This window comes from Gastrolobium bilobum, unplaced genomic scaffold, assembly GCF_033153095.1.
Source record: "Gastrolobium bilobum isolate Gb01-03AN ecotype WA unplaced genomic scaffold, APGP_CSIRO_Gbil_v1 utg1031, whole genome shotgun sequence".
Classification (NCBI taxonomy): domain Eukaryota; kingdom Viridiplantae; phylum Streptophyta; class Magnoliopsida; order Fabales; family Fabaceae; genus Gastrolobium; species Gastrolobium bilobum.
Window position 1 is genome coordinate 726666 of NW_026899326.1, and position 21208 is coordinate 747873.

The 21208-nt window shown below is 30.4% G+C and overlaps 1 protein-coding gene and 1 pseudogene across 2 annotated transcripts; both read left to right on the forward strand.

Moving 5' to 3' along the window:
- The first annotated feature begins 1365 nt into the window (after positions 1–1365).
- LOC133289687 (putative pentatricopeptide repeat-containing protein At1g12700, mitochondrial) overlaps positions 1366–21208 on the forward strand; it is a 68077-nt pseudogene continuing 48234 nt past the window's right edge.
- On the forward strand, positions 14964–20477 carry LOC133289683 (uncharacterized). 2 transcript variants are annotated; one of them, XM_061487678.1, is made up of 5 exons: positions 14964–15172; positions 15280–16212; positions 19654–19722; positions 19817–19965; positions 20050–20477. In XM_061487678.1, exons 1-5 carry the CDS (start codon positions 15050–15052, stop codon positions 20156–20158), a joined length of 1383 nt encoding a protein of 460 aa, XP_061343662.1. In that variant the 5' UTR covers positions 14964–15049; the 3' UTR covers positions 20159–20477. The 2 variants fall into 2 exon arrangements, with proteins under 2 accessions (XP_061343662.1, XP_061343661.1); XM_061487677.1 differs by having other exon boundaries at positions 19817–20477.

Genomic DNA, 21208 nt, shown 5'->3' on the forward strand with positions numbered 1-21208 from the left:
TGGGGTATTTTAAAGGAATTCAATTGGCTTGGGAAGGAGGATGGAAAAAAGTGATTATAGAAAGTGACTCGGCAACGGCAGTCACTTGGCTTACTAAAACAGGTGAGCCAGCCTATGAGTACCATATGGTGTCTCGTATACGAGCTTGGATGAACAGGGAATGGTCAGTTAAGATAAAGCATACGTATAGAGATCGTAATTGTTGTGCAGATTGGCTATCAAATTTACCTTTGGCTAATTCGACACTTGAGGACTTTTGTTCTTTTCCGTCTCCTCCTCATGGTATTTTTTTATTATACTTAGCAGATTTAGGAGGTACTGATAGTACTCGTTGTATTTCTTGTTCTTAGCCTGTTTGGGGTCTTTTTCCCAACCAGAATACCAAAAAAAAGATTATTGTGCTTTGGTGGCTTTTTAACTTTTTCTCTTTTTTCACATAACTCTCTTTTTCTCTCTCTTCTATTTTGTGAATGAGAAAGAAGATAAAAAATGTCATCAGCTTACCAAAAAAAAAAGTCATCAAAACAAAAAATAAATATGTTTTTTAAAATGACAAATATTTTCCTTTATTTAATTCTATAACGATTTATAATATTCAATAAGTCTTCCAAATATTAAAAAAAACCAATATGCCATTTTATATCATTTTTAATTATTGAAGAACTTTTTTAATGTAACAATTTTTTTAAAAAATCAAATTGATTTGAAGTAAACCTTTAAAAGGTTAAATTGATAGTTTCGTTTTTATTTTCAAGTAAATTATAATGATAAAAATATTTATCCTTTTAAAGGATATAACTTTGTGTTATTTTGAGTGGAAAATTTTTTCATTCCTATACCCACAATTAATAGGTGAAGTTTTTTTGTCTTCTCATCCCAATAATTTATTGTGCGTTTAGAAAGATAAAATTTTCTCATGAAAAAACTAATCCCCTTTGTTAAAATGCAAAATAATTTAGATAACATTAACATGATTTATTTATTTTTTATAGAGATGAATCGATTTAATATTTTCATTAACTTTGAATGATTAATACCATGAAAATATAGCTTTACGCATTTGTCTCCGTTTTTCAATCATTGATAAGAATCAGGAAGCTGCGACATGAACAAACCCTAAAACAATTGGTAGCAGCGAACATTCCTATCAAACCCCAATTGCGTGCAAGCTGCAACTACAATGTCAATGTCAATGTCAATGTCAAGGTTTCGTTCAAACCCCACTTTTCTTCTTTGCTTCCCTTCCACTTCAATGAGACTATACTCTCGTTCTCATTCTCAATCCCCATTCATTCGCTTTTCCTTATTCAATCGCTTGCTCCTTATGCGTCCTACCCCACCCATCTTCCAATTTGGCAAGATTTTAGGCTCACTTGTGAAGACGAAGCATTACAACACTGCTATTTCCCTTTCCAAACAGATGGAATTCAGGGGAATTACCCCAAACAGTGTTAATTCTTTGAAGAAAACCCAAACCAATGCAGTACTTAACCAAGTCCATAATTAATGTATCATGACCCATGTGAGCACAAAGTAAGAACGTGTATTTGAGCTCCTCATTTTCTAAAAGATCATAACTCAACTTTGTAGAAAACTTTTCCCTTTCAAGCTTTTGGTTAACATCATCCCATATCTACTTGCTCTGGTTTTTTAATGCCCCTTCAGTTGTAACTATTGACATGGGCAACCCTTCACACTTTTCAACAATCTGAGTTGCTAATTTTTCAAATTTAGAATTTATATATAACCTATTTCAGCCTTTTTCTTGAATAACGTCTTTGCTTCCTTATCCCTCAATACTTGCAGCAGAGAGAAAATAGAGTTTCCCTTTTCCTTCCATGCGACTTAATAACACTTGTTTGGTTTTAGAAATCAGCAAAACTTTGCATCCATTGGAGGCATCGTGCATCTTCTGATTATCATCTGATGATATCTTTGGGGATTGCCCTTTTTTGACATTCTCCAGGCTGGGTCAAATGAATTTTGCTCTTTCTGTATTAGGAAACATTCTCAAGAGGGGTTATCATCCTAATACAATTACCTTGACAACACTTATGAAAGGTTTCTGTCTAAATGGCCAGGTTAAGGAAGCACTGCACTTTCATGACAATGTGGTGCCACAAGGATTTCAGTTAGACCAAGTTAGTTATGGGACCTTGATCAATGGGTTATGTAAAATAGGAGAAACAAAAGCAGCCATGTAGTTGCTGAGAAAGATTGAAGGGCAGTTGATTAATCCTAATGTGGTAATGTACAACACAATTATTGATAGCCTATGCAAAGATAAACTTGTAAGTGATGCGTGTGATTTGTATTCTGAATTTGCTTAAAAATTTCCAAAGTCTAATTGAAAAGCTAAACTTTGCTGGTGCTGGTGCTGGTGCCCAACTTCTTTACTTTTTAAAGTAATTAGTGAAAACTTTCTCTTCACCACACCTACTAGCTTGAATTTCTATGATTAGTCTACTACTGTTTATTTCTTTTCGAGTGTTTGTTTCTTGTATTCTTTTTACTGTGAAGAAAAAAATTAAAAAACACATATCTGTTTTAGTTTCACTTCTGAGTTGCCTCAGGTGTTATGCTTGCTGATATATTCGTTGCGCTCATTGGTGCACAATGGACTGGAGCTATTTTAATATGCAATTGATGATTTTGGATAGTGACTTCAGGATTCTATGTTTAATTGATCACCATCTGATTTTTGCCATTTGAAAAGAATGAACAGAAGAGATATAAGGAGTGTGGCAAAAAAGAAAAGGGAAAACTCATGACCCAAATATATATCTGTTTTTGCTCCTTAGTTATATGGGTGCAGACAATCATTACCAACTTTGGGTCTTGCTACTTTTGGTACACTGCATTCATCCCCTGAACCCAAAATAACCTAAAACCAATATAACAAAAAGTCTATAAATGTAGAAATAGAAAAGTACTGTAGAACTAGAAGCACAATGTTACAGCTAAAGCACCCTGTGCTGGAGCAGGCCCTTATCCTCAAGGGTTTATTTGATTGCTGTTATGTCTTAGGGAAATACCTTGGTGGCTGCAACTCTACCAAGTTTCACCATCTTCCTGTCAAGGATGCATTCAGGTTCTTTTGGGATAAGAGAATAGGGGACTAAAGTTCAACTTAACCTTTAGTGACTTTGGAAGGATCATGACAATTTTTATAGTTTAGATAAATGAAAGACATCATGAATTTCTGAAGCCGGAGGTAATTCCAATTTGTAAGCCACAGCACCAATAACATCGTCACTTAAAAAGGGCCATAGGTTTATGATTATCTTGTGTATGAAAGAGCTCTACTTGTAAGGCTGTAATATGAAATACACATAATATCTCACTTAAAAACTTGATAAGCCTTTGATAAATGTAACAAATTGTTTTCAAGTAATAAATTGGGAGTTCTGATATCGTCCTCTTGTATTTATTTGTTACTTCTGAAACTCCCTTCAATCTTAATCATTTGGATAAAAAATCCTTCATGAGATGATTAAGATAAATGAAATAAATGATGATCAAATATGTTAGTTTCAGAGTTCACTTGTTAATCTGAGTTTAATTCAATTCCTCTAAACCCAGTTGATGATCGAATCCTCAATCTTGATTAATATCCAATTACTTGGTGAGTTATCCCTTTATTGTCAACTAAGATATAATGCTGAATATGCACTGACAGTTATTTCTCTCCCCTTACTCTATTTCTAATTCAAACAGAAATAACTGGGCTCCATGATGCTAGGTTCTGGCGCTATGAGCCTAGGGGTGCAAAGACATTGCTATGTGCATTTTAAAAATATTTATTCAACACTATGTGACCAAAGGGGATTGACTCCTAATGTTCAAGACTATAATATCATGATTAATGGATAAAGATTATGATTATGCTTGCTGATATATTCATTAAGGTCATTGCTTCACAATGGACTGGAGTTATTTTAAAATGCAATAGATGATTTTGGGTAATGACTTCAGGAATCTGTTTTCAATTTATTATTTAGATAGGATAGCTCCATGTACTTTCTCATTTCTAAGCTAATGTACATCACGTCTATATGTCTATATACGGACACCTTATGGAATAATACAAAATCAGCACTGCTAATATTTTTTCATTTATTTTGACATTGTTCCTTTTTCCAAAGAGGTCAATGGTAAAACATTGGATGAGTTGACAAAAAAAGGTTGCTGCCCTCCATGCATAATTCAAGCTTTTATTCATAATTTATCTAACTTTCATTATGATTCAGAAACCTAAATTCAATCCTATGCCCCTGTCCACAAAGACAATGATTTTTTACATAGAAATCCTACACTTTTTTTTGGGTAGAAGCTAACTGTAGGACTCTACCATTTTGTATTACCACAGCTAGTCATGTATGTATCTATTATCTATTATGGTAATGGGACTCATTCTTAGATCATAAATCCTTACTGTGATGGTGAACCACCTAAATAACATGGGTTTAATGAAAATTTAGGTAAAGTAAGTATGCTATAAATCATGCATGTCCAATCAGACTTGTGGTGATAATCCTTTGCAGTAACAAAGTAGCACTGATTGAAAAGATTATGATGTTCTGATAAAGAAGAATATGATGAATATGACTTGTGAAGGGTTAAGTATATTGATAAACAAGTTGCATTTTTAGGGAGCATAAATGTTTAAATGTATTCACCCAAAAAAAAAATTGTTCAAAGTTTATTGAAGTTTATGACAAATAGGATTTGATCATTGATTATAATACTTGTTGCCAACCAAAATTCTGATGATGTGAAAACCCCACTCCAATGTTTCACTGTCATTGCTATTGGCATTCCACCCTCACCATCATCGTTTTGTCTTGGACTGTCTTTCCCCTTTGTAGGAAATATCATGCAGTGCCAAAGGGATTACTATACCAAAGTTAAAAAGAGATAAGATATTATTACTATTAATTAGTATTACTATCAATGTCACTACCAATTTGTTTCACCATTAAATTGATTATATTGATCCCACGTATATATTTATTTCTATCTTTGTATGGTTATAATTCCCTATATTTAATATGAAAGCATTAAATATGGAGAATCATAATCATACAAATGTGAAAATAAATATAAAGTATTAAATATAAGGAGAAGAAATAAGATTTTTAGAAAGTTAAATCAGAATCGTTAGATCAACATAATCGATCTAACGGTGAAACAAATTGATAGCGACATCGGTAATGACACTAATTGGTAGTAACAATATCCTGTCTCAAGTTAAAATACATAAATTTATCTAATTGCATTTATTTCATTTATTTTTTATTGTTAATGTTTTATGAGTTCACTTATTTCTAATTTTAATAATGAAATATATATTGCATAGAGTACTGAAAATTTACTCCCATTATCACCCATATATCCATGTAGCTAAACTTGAGTCTTTCATTTAAATAATATGACTAATTGTTACTAAAAATGAACTTTGATAACTTTTTAGTTGAATCATAATGCAATCACAATACATTTACTAATTAAACGTCAAATTGGTTATTGATCTTTGAGCATAAATGATTTGTTTTCCTTATAATTGTCAAAAAGTTAATCCTTATTACAAAATTCCAATTCCTCTAGTGACCTGTATATAGCATTGCTTTGTCTTTGTCTCATTTTTTCAGCTTTTCCCTTCCAAGACACAGTGGGCCACCACATCCCCTTTAGGTCTTTTCATGCCATCCCCATTGATTTCACGCCACAGGTCTGATTGTGCATATTGGTTTAAGTTCAACAAATTTGTAATCCATAAATTAAGTTCAACATTTCATTATTGGCAGAAACTTTTAAGGTGTGCAACACTTTCCATCATTGAAACCCAAAGAGTAAACTTTGTTGTACTAGTTATTATGAATTAAATATTTATAGTTATAATATTTTTATTTAATGAATAAATATTTAGTGCATTTTTAAATTTATTTATTTTTCATTTTTATAAAAATTATAATTTAAACATTGTAAAGATAGTGTTTGACTAGAAGTGTTAAGCATTATTTTCATAAATTATAATAGAATTGATTACTTATACGTAAAATTTAATAATTATATCATTCGATTTTAATTTATTTTTTTGTAATAATATTTAGATGCGTTTTTTTAATTTTATATTCATAATTTAAAAGAAAAATATCATTGTACGATATATTTGACATGTTAATTGAATTCTTTTAGGACATACTAAGTATTTAAAGTTTTGATTTAACCTTTTTTAATTTTACAATTTATTTTTTTAACTCCATCTTAATTTCATTTTAATATTTTTTTTTTTTTGTAAAACATCATATATTAACTAAAATCTTAATTTTTTTATGTTATTTTATACTTATAAAAAATTTGACGCATGTTAAAGTTAATAATATAAACAAAAAGAAGTACATCATTAATAATAAATATTACTACTTAATTATTTTGTTAACTTGACTCTTTCATTTAAGGTATTAGTTGAGCCATGTACTGTTTAATCTATTTTAAATGAATTAGTAAAACGGATACAGTTAGTTAAGCTTAAACACGGATAAATTTACAATGAGACATGAAGAAATCTACTATAACTATATATAGATAAGCTAGTGTGAGAAATAAATGATCAAATAATTATAGTGACTAAAAATAGCTATATTTATGGTAACAAATAATTATTGCGAAACCATTTTCAAATGTTGCTTAAAATCCGTATAAACCAAAGACTATTTAAGTTTATTTCTTTAATTCAAAAGGGGGGAAAAGTGATTATATAGTAACTTCTTCAGCTTGCAGAAGAAAACTTATGACATTGGCTGCTTCACCACAAACTGTATTTTTGTATTGGTCAGTGTCCCTGAGAATGGTAGTTAAAATTTTGATTTAAATTTGTGATTTTACAAAAAAATTTAATCAAAACGATTTCATTAAAATATCAAATGCTTTTACGTTTTTACACTTTTTTTTTTATTTTAAAATTTTACGTTTTACGATTTGTATTTTTTTTTTAATTTTAGATAAAATTTCAATTTTAACTACCATAATCCTGAGTCATTATGCTGCAATTACAAAAGCAGATAGTGTAGTTATTTTCAAAAGCCAAATGTACTCAAGCTCATACCAAACCTAAATATTTATTGGATAAGATTATAATACCCCATTAGCTTTTGAGTCAGCATACCCACTTTGAGTTAGCTTAACCTAGTGCATGGTACTTAATATTTAGAAAATTGTATTTTTATTTAAATTGGTTATAAGTTATAAGATTTTTAACTTAAATCGATACTTTATTCATAGTATTATAGTATATTTTTTTTATCAATATGATTTATTTCTTGGTATATATTGTAAAATATTTTTTTTAAATAAATTATGACTTAGATATATATATATATAATATTTATATTTATTCATTTTATTTTAAACATCATATCAACACGTACATTTCAACCTAATCATACATCAAGATATAATTGGGTTGAATTTAAAGTAAGAAAAAATATATTAATCTCACTAAAAGATCGAATTAGGTTCAAATCAAATTAAGCCAAACGCACCAAGCTAATTCACGAGGAAAAGCAATACTCGTATTTGATGATCCAACATTAACGTACAAACTTTATACACTTCAGTCAAAATTCCTACTTTGAGTTAACTTATCCTGATTGGATGCTACTTAATATTTTTAAAAAGTAAAAGAAAAAAAAAATTCTTTACATCGATATCACAACTAAAAATTACAAAAAAAAAAAATTAAATTAAAGAATAAGTTATAAGACACTTAAATTAATACTTTTTGCATAATATTTCAATATTTTTATATTAATATTTTTTTTCTTAGTATATGTTGTAAAACAACTTTTAATTTTATTTTTTTTTAAATTATGACTTAAATATATATATATAATATTTAAGTTTATATATTTTATTTAAACATCGGATCCATCCATTTCCAACCCAATTATAAATCAAGCTATTATTGACTCAAATTTAAATTAAAAAACTGGCCTTACTAAAATATCAAATTAGGTTTGGGTTGTCCCTTTGTGTATCTCAATGCAGTACTCATATAGAACATTAATATTGAGACCCCATAATAAAAATAAAATTAATAATAATAATTTAATCATCAAAAACACTCCAAAAGATACCATTTTATCACAAATTATTATAAATTACTCTCCAAAAATATATAAATCAATGATAAATTATCATAAATTATACTCAAAAAATATATAGATCAATTATAAGTTATTATTAACAACATTTCAAAAATATATAAATCAACCAAAAATTATCATAAACAACATTACAAAAATATATAAATCAATCATAAATTATTATAAACAAAATTACTAAAATATATAAATCAACTATAAAGTATCATAAACAAAATTCCAAGACATTCCACATGCAAATGTTTTCTTTAATGATTATTAGATAAATAATATTTTACTATTACCATTTTAATTTTTACCATTGGCTTGATAATATTTTTCTTATAAATAGAGGCTTGATGAACCATTAATCATTACTTCAAAATTGAGAAAAATCATGTAGTAAAGGGTCTTGCAAAATTTTGAAAAAACTTTATTAAGAAAGAGGGAGAGAAAAAGAAGGAAATTTTAGAGTGGGGAAGTTTTATAATAAGAAAGATAAAAGTAAATACTAAGAGGGTGTTGTGAATGAAAATTTTCTATTTTTAGATACCCAAGAAAGTGTGGGTAAATTTTCAAGAAGACCATGTTTGGTATCACTGTCACAATTCAGAAAATTCGCACGGGAAAGTGATTTATTTGGGAATCCATTTTGTGTGTAAATTGTGAATGGAAATTCCAAGGGAGGTATTCTTGGATTGCTGGGAAAATAGAAAACAATGGGTGAAAAAAAGGAAACTTACCCAATATTTTCGGTACTATTTTTTACCTACTAAATAGTTTTTGGTAACGTTCTCGAAAAATTTACTTTTTCACCATATTCTCAGTAATCATGATTTCCAGATAAAAAAAAAAAATCATCTACCAAACACACTCTAAGAGTAAGGATAACTTATTTCTTTTTTCTAAGATGTAAACGCCATGAAGTGTTATTTTGTTATTTATCTTACTTTTCCTGTTCTTCTACTAACCAATGGCGATGGATACCCCGTTCCGATTTATTTTATGTTATTTATTTCAACAATTTACTTTTATACAATTCATAGTTTTGCACTTTATATTTTGGCATTTTATATTACAATAATTTATATTTTTGCATTTTATAATTAAGTACGTAAATATATATATATATTTACTAGGGAAAAGTGTTTGTCATTTTAAGTAACATAAATTTATGTCATTTTAAGAGAGAGATAGTCACAGAAAAAAAAATTTATTTAAATTTTAAATTAAAAAAAACACCCACTTTCTCTCTCCCATGATTTTCATTTCTTGTGTCTATCTCTCTCTTAAAATGACATAACTTATAGCCCATATTTACTAATTTATAATTCAGCAATTTACTTTTCTGCAATTTATGTTGTTACATATTATAAGTGTATATTTATGTATATATATTCTAATTTATATTTAAGAATTTTGAATATTTCAATTTATAATTATCATTTATGTGCACAGTAACATATATGTGAATAGTATATTATATGTAATAAATATTGTACATGTATTATTTATTGTTTATTTTTATTTTTACATGTTAACTATATTGATATGTTATGTCTTTAATTTTTTATGTAAATTATCATGGTAAAATTCGTACGGAAGAATTCTTATAACTTACATTTTTTTTAGATTTAGTGTAGTGATGTGATTATTCTTACTTTTATTGCGATGCCAAATTTCAATAATGGTATGTTATAACATACAATTTTATTTTATAGGATCCTTTGGGAGGTGTCTGCATGTTTGTCTGCCTAAAGGATTTGTGGTATTCCTCGTAAAAGGTGTATATAATATATATATATATATATATATATATATATATATATATATATATATGGTCAAGAAAATGAGTTTCTTGAGTTAAGGAACAAATTCTTTAGATAAAAAGAGGCAGAAGGATGCTTTTGCAAAGTATAAAGCTTTGATATATAGAAAAATTCATGCTTCTGAAAATATATTGACAGATAATGTTATATATATGTATTTGTGATGTTAGACTATTTTGAAATATTATGATGTTAACATTATTCATTTAAAACCATGGATACTTTTCAATACTATGTTATGGCTGGAGACACTACACTTATGCTAAAACATTTTAAATTGTTATCTTCACTTGGATAAAAATCTCATTAAGTGTGTGCTTCCAGAGTGAAGGATAGAGCCTAAAGTAAGTGTTGTGTGTGTGCAAGGAAGACATATTAGCCAATAAAGTCTACAATTTTATTTAGTTTTGAAGTTCTTTACTAGATCATAATATATTTTGGTTGTAGTATTTGTATTTTGTAAGGGTTATTTTATACCCTATGTTGATTTAATTTATACTTTATATATTATGTAATAAAGTCAATTTTAATAAAAATTTCATTCCAAGTTTTATGTATAATTGACGTACGTAATTAGAGTTTAAAATACATAGGATACGTTCCTCAGTTAACAATCGAAGGATGTTACTCTATACACTCGAGTGTTGGCGAAAAAAACTTAATAATCATTATTAAGTTAGATTATTAATGCACCTCTCAGTATCAGCCTCACAAAACACTTAAATAAACCTTATCACCAGTGTTTTAGACAGAGAGAGAACATATAGAAAACGAGGAGCTTCTGGGTTCAGCGAAATCTCAAAATGCCACACAGTAAAAAGTTGATTAGGTCACTAAACAATTAACCCTCTCAGCCATCAAAACGCTATCGTTAGATCAGCTGAGCTGCTAATGGTTAGCACCAGCATTTTTGGTTTGGGGCTCAGCAACTGTTGTGGCCTTTATCATTGGCCCACAAGTGAACAACACAGAAAGAGTATCAAATAAACAGAGTCGACTAAGTAGTATAACCAACATAAGAGCTAGGAGCGTATATTTCCTTTTATTTTTTAATGCATTTTAAAAAAATTAAATATTTTTTTTCAAAATGGTGCGGACATAAATAAAATTTTCTGAATCTTACACGGATTACACACACATTTTGGTGTGCAACTAGTTGCGTGTGTGGTACATGTATAATTGCCACGTAACAAGCCCATGTGAGTCTCGCACTTACTACGTGCTCAACTCATGGGAGTTTTTCACGTGATATCATTGTGGTTGTCTATAACACGTGTGAACTAATACGTGTAATGTGGAATACTTGTCCAAGATGGAGTAATAGCTACACATACATATATTCATCAGTTGTGGTCTATGTGTCAGTTGTAGGAGGTGTACACGATACAATATATGATTTACTATTGAGAGCTAGTGACTGAATAGGTAATAACAAATCCTCAACTTAGGTAATATCCATGTATTAATTGTGAATTTGAACTCATTTTAATAGAAGCGCAAAAAAAGATTACCTTTTAGAGAATTGAAATATACGAAGAGAGGATGGGAAGATCATGGCTACTATAATTTGTATGCGTTGAATTGGTTCAAAACCAGCTATAAAACATAAATTTGTTTTGAACCATGAATCAATTTGAAAAAAAAAACCAATTCGAATAAAATATAAAAGTTCGGTTTGGTTCAGTAAATGTTGCACCGACACGGGATAAGACATGACATGATACGCCAACACGTTAATTCTAAAAAATGACAAATTTCAACATGTTAGGAAACATTTTGATATTAAATAATATTTTTAATGTATATAATATAGTTTACATTTAATACACATAACAGCTCATAATAAGTCATATAAACAATCAAATATTCAAATTTCATAACAAAAAATATTTGTTTTATAAATTAATTTTCCATGTTTAGTTAAAAAGATAAAATACAATAAAATCTGGATCTGAAAAAAAAATGAGTCAAAAAATATTGATAGCGTGTCCCAAAAAATTAACCGCATGTCGAAACGTGTCGGTATCGAACACGAGTCCGACACGTATTTTCCACTCTAAAGAACGTATCCATACTTTCTAGAATAAAACAATCCATTCAATATTCATGTCAAATCATGCCAACCTTTATTGTCACGTGACAAATTCTTGTGAATTAACGTGCACAAGCAATGTTATCAAACTCAAGTTTCTACATAGAAACGGAAAGAAGTGGTAGAAACGTAAAAACAACTCAAAACGTAAAGTTTCTACTTTCTACCACTTAAGGTCAAGATACAAAATTATATATATGCATGTAAAAAAAATATCGCATAATGAACATGTGTGTTGAGCCACTTATCTATCTAAAAAGGAAAATTATTTTTCATAACCAAGTATCAAAATTATAAACAGTGATAATTAACAAGTAATGAATAACCAATCTGCTCTAACTGCTTTATACACTCTGCAGATTTTGGATCATCGCTCATCAGTCATTATGATATAATTTCACTTCTTTCAATGCACACAATGATCCAAAAACACAAAATGATTCTCATAGCATAACTTATAATAGAATTGCAGCTTTACAATACATAATTATAAAAAACATATATCCAAATAAAAAGATATTAAGATATTGTGAATATGATTTGGGAAAAACGAAAATTAGGTTTTTTTTTTTAAATCTTTTTTTTATTAAATTTTTAGTTTTAAGTAAAAAAGGTCAAAACGGTAAAAACGTAAGTTTTTACCGTTTTTATGTTTTTACGCGGCGTTTCTACCAGCTTTTACCAATGACAGTTTTTACTTGAGTTTTAACACGTATCACTCTAGTAAAAACGTAAGTTTTTACGTTTTTACACTAGTTTTTGACAATAATGTGCACAAGTACACTACTCATGACTTAATTGGGAGCAAATCTTGGGTACAACGGGAATAAGTACATCTATACTAAAAAAGAAAAAAATAGAGATATAGAAGAAAATAATCATAAAGATAAGAATAATATAAATATATTATTTTTTTACTGTATTTGATAAAAGATGTACAGAATGGTCGATATATCTGTAGTACTGAAAATATTTTTATTAATTGGGTAACACGTTTGAAAATAATTTTAATCAAGTAATTAAATTTTTTAATCACAATTATTAAGTTTTTTTTATTGCCCTCGAGCGTTACATAACAAGTTTGAAAAATTGAAACTGTAACGTTGGTAGTTCATAACTTCATACACTTTCAGTGTTGTATAATAAACTTAAAAAATTGGACCATTAATATTTAGACTTCATAGTTCATACACCCCGAGAGTTATACAATGGACATCGTGTATTTTAAAATGATTTTTGTATTCTTACCCTTGTGGAATGTGGACCAATGAGCGCGATGTATACGTAACAATAATGACTTCACTTGCATTGTTTAAAATTTTAAATATAATTCCAAAGTAAGGTTTTTTTCAAAAATGTATTAGCTCTTATTTTTTTCAAATGGGCGGGAGAAGTTTTGTTTTCTTTAAAATTTGAAAATAAATAAATTGGTGAGCCAAAAGTTTGAATTGAATATCTCAATAGATGAAGATGGTGTGCTTCTTCTGTTACGTTACTTCTTCAATAAATCCATTGGAATAATAATTCCTTGTTTTCATTGTAACTTTTCAGCATACAACTGTCTAAATAAATACAACTCCATTACTCCACAGCTTTTAAGTTAAATTTAAATTTCTGAGTGCATGACAGCATCTCTCATAATAAATCAAATTGAAATACTAGTAATTGAATGATGATTCTCCAAACTTTAGATATCTGAATTTGTATAAATTGTATTATTGAATATTTACATGAATGAAAAAGAAATTAATAGATCTTGTATGTGGTAGTTCATTTACTTGTTTAATGAGAAACAACAAGCCTCGGCTAAATTCAATTTCTACTTTGTTGTTCAAAACAAATCTTATGATGTTCAGTTCATAATTCATCCATTTATTGTTCATTTTACAGACAAATCATTAAATGATATGTTAATACTTAAGAATTAAATCCTTGAGTTGAAACATTCAACTATTGATTGATATGAGATCTATTTTACTAAAACTTGATAGAAAGAAATCATTTCCCATCAAGGTACAGTAGTAAGTTAAGTTAACAAAGTGTCCAGCTGCACATTAAATGCTGAAAGATTGAAAGTAGGATTGAAAGGATGTGTGTCTGTTTTAAAACAAAAGTGAAAAAAATAGGGGGGAAAACAAGAGGGAGAAAAAGGGGGAAAAAAAATCAAGGGGCCAAATTGCAAACCCCATATAGCAAATCAAAGATAAAAAAAAAACCATTAAAAAAGAAAAAATATTTTTTTATGTTATAAGAGAATTATTTTTTTCTATCAATGATTCTTTAATTTTGTATATTATTTTTAAAATAAATGTGGATCCACACAAGATGTATATATAATATGAGAATTTTTTTTATTGCATAAAAAAATTAAAACTCTAAAATAAATTATTAGAAAAAAAGAAAAAGAATGAAAAACGACATAATAGAATCCACATCAAGTATCTAAACAAGGGAAAATGTTAATAATGAACGGTGAAGATAAGATCTCAATCTAATCTATCATCATCAATTCATCATACTCATCACTCTCCCTTTAGATTTTAAGACACCATCCTTTAAATCTTGATTGTTCCATTTTATTTTTGGGAAAATATTTTCTCGTATTGCATAAGAATTATATTCTCATGTCATGACTCTTCGATTTGTGTGTAAATTTTTATTTTTATTTTTAATAAATGTGGAACTCACCACTAGTTGAGTCACAACATGAAAATTAAATTCTCATACAACATGATAAAATCAAACCCTTTTATTTTATTTTATTATTTTCTCTCTCTCCAATTTCAATTTTAATTTCCACCTAGCACACATCACATTTTACAAAACCACCTAACTCTCCTCTCTCTCTCTCTTTGTAATAATAATATCATTTTTCTCTCTCTATCTCTTTCTCTCTCATATACACAGTAAATCATCCATTTCCCAATTTTCGAATCTACCCTTTTTTTTCTCTCTCTCTCTCTCCTCACTCACTCTCTCTCTCTATGGACCCATCCTCGATCCCTCCAGCTCCGGCTCCGACCACCGTCCCTTTCGCCGCCGAACCGAACAACCACCCTCCAGCTCCCATTCCGGAGCCACAACTGAACCACCCACCTTACGCTGAGGTAAAAAAAAAAAACCCATATTTTTTTCTGCAAAAAGATTCACTCTTTTTTTTTTTTCTTGTTCTTGTTGTTCTTTCTAATTGTTACTGTTTATGGGTTTTGTTCAGATGATATACACAGCAATCGAAGCACTGAAGGAGAAAGATGGGTCAAGCAAAAGAGCAATAGCGAAGTACATAGAGCAAGTTTACAAGGAAACGCTTCCACCGAATCACTCGAACTTGTTGACTCATCACTTGAAGCGTTTGAAGAACAACGGAATGCTCGTGATGGTCAAGAAATCTTACAAGCTTCCTAGATCTGCTCCTCTCCCAGCAGTAACAGCACCAGCCGCACCCTCATCTTCACAATCCCCAAGGCCCAGAGGTCGCCCCCGCAAGGCCCAAGCCCTACACCTTCAACCTCAGCCCATACAGAATGCTAATAATAACAACAACTCCCAGCAGCAAAATGCCGAGCCTGTCTGGGCCGCTCTTGGGCTTGCTGATGACCCGCAGGCTGCAGGAACAGCAGCAGCAGTGCCTGAGGAGAACAAGAGAGGCCCGGGTCGTCCTCGAAAGATGGAGGCGGGCCCGGGCCCTTCTGTTGCTGCTTCGATGACCCCGGCTCCTCGCCGGGGCAGAGGTCGTCCGCCTGGGTCTAAGACTAAGAAGAGGGTGGGCCGTCCCCCTAAAGAAAAGCCCGTCGCGGCTGTTTCTGATGGGCTCAAGAGGCGACCGGGTCGACCGCCGAAAAACCAGCCGCAACCAACTCCGATTCCCTTTGCTGCACCAGCTCCTGCTGCCGCCGTTGCAGCCGGACTTCCAGCACCGGCTGACGGTGGTGCTGCTGTGCCCGTCGTGGCGGAGGCTCCAAGGTCTAGAGGAAGGCCCAGGAAAAATACCAACCCTGCCATTGCTGTGGCTGCTGCTGCTGTTGCTGCCCCGGGCCGTGGTCGGGGTCGTGGTCGCGGTGGTGGACGAGGAAGAGGAAGAGGGCGTGGGGGATTGACTGCGCAGGCCAAGTTTCCTACCGGAAAGCCTGTGGGCCGCCCAAGGAAGGTGATACATGTGTATTTTCCAATGTTACAATGTGTTCTGTTTTTTTTCTTCTTTCCAAGTTTTAAGACTTCGGTTATGTTTGTGCATATATATATATATATATATATATATATATAAGATTTGTGAAATTGGGTTTTTTATTTATTTATTGGGTACTTAATAATCTGTACTAGATTGATTGATTGGGTAAAAATAGTATTTGTTATCTTATCTCCTCTTTGACTTTTATAAATCTTCATTTTATTTTTGAAAGTTAGGGGGGTATTTTCCATGAATTGAAAATGATTATGCGAGGATTTAATGTCTGGTTTTTATAACGAGTAACTAGAGAGAATAAATAATGTTTTGTAAATTTATTGGGTTTATGTAAGTTATAATTTTATTGTTTTGAACTCTCTCTTTTTTTATCTTTCTTTTTTGATTTAGTTTGACATGTTGTCTGTTTTAATATTGCTCATTGCATTGCCAGTGGATCATATATGAATAAAACATTGTAGCTTTATGTTTTAATTTTTGTTTTCTTTTAAATTTGGTTTATTTATTTTATTCTCTGGCTGAGCTTTGATTTGGAGGTGATAATAAGTTAGTAACTGAAAGTATTTTGTGCTTATGTCTGTTGAAAAAACTGTGAATTTTATGTTTAAACTGCAAATTTGCATTGTTGAAATATTGGGACATGCAGAATTTAACATGAATGGATTATGCAGTCTGAAACTTTATAGCAATGTCCGTTGAAAAGTTGTGAATTTTGTGTTTGCAAGTTTACTTTTTAGGACTACTATGACATGCAGAGTTTGGAATAAGTGAATTATGCAGTCTGAAAAAGGAATTTTATGGATTATGTAAAAGTATGTACGAGTTCTATATCAAAATCTTTGCTTGATTTGAAAAAGGTTTTGTTCCCAAGATATATATTGGTGAATGTGTTCCCAAGATATTTAATAAAGTTACTTTGGCTATTTTTGTGTTTTTAGTTGAATGTTTAAATTACTTCATTGTTATTACATGTCCTACTGTTTCTTTCTGCTTTCTAAATTTGTAAAAATAGTTCTTACTTGCATTTTTTGGACTGTTTTAATGTTGTTCATTGCATTACTGGGGAACCATATGAATAAAACAGTGTAGTATCAATGTATCATGTACCAAAAGTTTGATAAAAATGTTTTTTTGTTTTGTTTTGTTTTATTTTATTTCATAGTAGGCCAAGCTGTAGATTTTATCTTTAAACCACAAGTTGACTTTGTAGGACTAATGTGACACGTAGAATTTAGTATGAGTGAATTATTCAGTCTGAAAAGGAACTTTAAGAATTACAGAAATGTATGTACAAGTTATATTTCAAAGTTTTTGTATGTTTAAAATTGTTTCTGTTCCCATAATACTTGATAACGTTACTATTTGTGTGTTTTGGAATTGAAACGTTTGAATTACTTACTAGGTTATATTTATCTCATTTTGTATGAAGATAACTAAATTTTCTACACACACAAAAGATGGATGGGTCCCATTTCTTTTTTTTCCTCTTACCTATGGGTCCCACTTGCAATCTTGTTTCTATAACATAAGATAACTATTTTTCTACAACATAAGAAAATTATTTCCCTTACTTTATTATTGTTAGATATCCTACCCCCTTTTTTATCTTTTTTTTTTTTTTTTTTTTTTTTATATCACCCCCTTTTTTATCTTTGCTTTCTAAATTTATAGATATTGTTCTTATTTGCGTATTGTATTGCATCATTTTGGTGGGATACAGAACAACTTCTGCTAGTACAATTTCTAAGAAAAGGAACTTCATGGATTACAGACAAGTATGTACAAGTTCTAAATCGAAAATTTTATATTGATTTAAAATTGTTTTTTGTTCACAAAATTCCCATAAAGTTCTATTTTTTGTGTTTTGAGTTGAAATGTTTGAATTACTTTTTTTTTCTTTTTTGTAAACGATGTTTGAATTACTTTATAATTGTTAGAAGTGCTACTTCTGTTTTTTCCTTGGCTTTCTAAATTTATGGGAATTTTTCTTATTTGCATTTTCTGCGTCATTTTTTTATGGGATAGGGTACAACTTCTGCTAGTACAAGTTCTATAGAAAAAGAACTTTATGGATTATAGAAAAATATGTACAAGTTCTATATCAATTTTTTTTTTATGATTTAAATTGTTTTTGTTCCGAAGAGACTTAATTAAGTTATTAATTTGTGTTTAGAGTTGAAATGTTTGAATTTCTTTATTATTGCTAGATGTCCTGTTCTCTTTTTTTTTTTGGTTTCTAAATATATACATATTGTTCTTATTTGCATACTCTATTGCATCATTTTTGGTGGGACATGTTCTGCTAGTACAAGATTTATAGAAAAGTGTGTACAAGTTCTAAACCAAAATTTTTGTATGATTTAAAATTGTTTTTGTTCCCAAGATACTTAATGAAGTTACTAATTTTGTGTTTTGAGTTGAAATGTTTGAATTACTTTATTATGTTAGATGTCCTACTTTTTTTGGCTTTCTAAATTATTGGAAATGTTCTAATTTGCATATTCTATTGCATCTTTTTTTATGGGATAGGTTACAACTTCTGCATATTCTATTACACTTTCTATAGAAAAAGAACTATATGGACTATAAAAAATTATATACCAGTTCTATATCAAAATTTTGTATGATTTAAAATTGTTTTTGTTCCCAAGATACTTACTGAAGTTATTATTTTTGTGTTTAGAGTTGAAATTTTTAAATTACTTTATTATTGTTAGATGTCCTACCTTTTTTTATTTCTAAATTTCTAGAAATTGTTATTATTTGCATATTCTATTGCATCATTTTTGGTGGGATAGAGTACATCATCTATAGAAAAGGATCTGAATGGATCATAGAAATGTATGAACAAGTTCTATAACAATTTTTTTTGTATGATTTAAAATTAATTTTGTTCCCAAGATACCTAATGATGTTACTATTTTTGTGCTTAGAGTTGAAATGACTGAATTACTTTATCATTGTTAGATGTCCTTTTTTTGTTCAAATATATTTTTGTCCCTGTAAAGAACACTCATTTTCAATTTTGTCCTTATGCGTACAATTGGTTCAAATTAGTCCTTGCTATTTACTGTCATTATTAGTAGAGTTACTGGGAATTATAACAATGCTTATTTTTTGTACCTATACATGAGATTCATTTTTACTTTGGTCCCTACACTTTATGGTGATTTAATTTCAAAATACAGTATTATAACAGCAATAGATGAGGACGACTAAATTAAAAATGATTTTTATACAAGGATTAAATTGAAGACTCTGTTGGCATAACTCATAAGTATCAAATTGAAAGTTAGTATCACATATAAGGAACAAAAACTATATTTTAACACTTTTTTTTGTTTTCTAAATTTATAGACGTTGTTCTTGTTTCCATATTCTAATGCATCTTTTTTGGTGGGATAGGGAACAACTGCTGCTAGTACCTCGCAAAATGTTGCTAATGAAGATCTCACGAGGAAACTTGAACACTTTGTAAGCTAAAATAGTCTTTGGTTTGAATCATCAATTGTTTATTATATATAATTGTAAAGTTGTCATATTTCTATCTCCATTCATTAATTTGCAGCAATCAAAGGTCAAGGAATCTCTTGCAGTGCTTAAGCCTCATTTTAACCATGAAAGTCCAGTCACAGCAATTGCAGCAATTCAAGAATTGGAAGTACTGGGAACTATGGACCTCAATGCACCGTTAAGGGATGAAACACTTCCACAGCAACAGCACCTGCAGCAAGAGCAGCAGCAGCAGCAGCAACAGCAACAGCTACTACCACAACAACAGCAGCTGCCACCACCACAACTGCAGCCACAGCCACAGATATTTCAACAACCGCAATATCCCCAGTTTCATTTGCAGCCGGTTGCACAGCAATATGTGTATCATCAGCAGCCGCCACCGCCGCAGCAGTAAGAGTTTCATCCTTAGGAATCAGGTGCAAGCTAGGAAGAAGTACATGGTCCTGAATTTGATTATGAAGGTAGAAAGAATTACATGGAACAACTTGTACAAGTGTTTTTTAACAAGGGCATATGAGGTAACAGATTTGTAAAGCGAGTAGGAAGCAGCAGAACTGATTCTTGGTTGAGAGTGAAATGACTGTCCATTTTAGTTTGTTGTTGTGAACCGTTCTAGATTGACCCCTTAAGTAATTTTTAGATTTTAGAGTACTGATGATTCTCTTATTCAAGTAATATTTGTTTGACTTTGACAGCTTTATTATCAATGTTGGTCCCTTTTAAGCTTTTCTTATCTCTCACTCTCTGCCCCTTCCTTTGTTGTAATTCTCTGGTTCTTATTTATTTCTGTATGATTGATAGGTTTTAATTTGTTTTGTTAGTTTTTTTATATTAATTTTTAGATTGTGTGGAATTTCCTGTGATTCAGTGGTTGTGTGAACTGTTGAGATATATAGTTCCACATTGGTTGAAGAGCAATTAATGTGGAGTTTATAAGGCTTTGGACACTTCCACCCTTTGAGCTAGCTTTTGGGGCGGTGTATCTAAGGTTCTTAATATGGTATCAGAGTTTGAGGTTCGATCCTCACCGCCCCCACTTTAAAGTTGAAGCACAAAAAAGGTAAACCAAAAATTGGGACTCTTGCGTGAGGGGGCGTGTTAAGATGCAACTAATGTGGAGTTTATAAGGCTTTGGACACTCTCACCCTTTGAAATAGTTTTTGAGGTGGTGTATCCCAAGGTTCTTAACATGAACTTTGTTATTTAGGTTTCTTTTGTAAAAAAGGGCTGTTATATTTATCATTATTTTAGGTTTATCACCTTTACTATTTGTTTGGTTACTGTGGATCAATTTGAAATCAAGGCATAATTTTCCCCTTTCAAAAAATAAGAAATAAATATTTTTTGCTCCACCTTCTCTTGTTGGATCATAAGGTTGAGACTCGGGAGAACCAAGGAGAAAATTACTCGTGGGGCAACTACCTCCTTCCATATTTGCAATGTT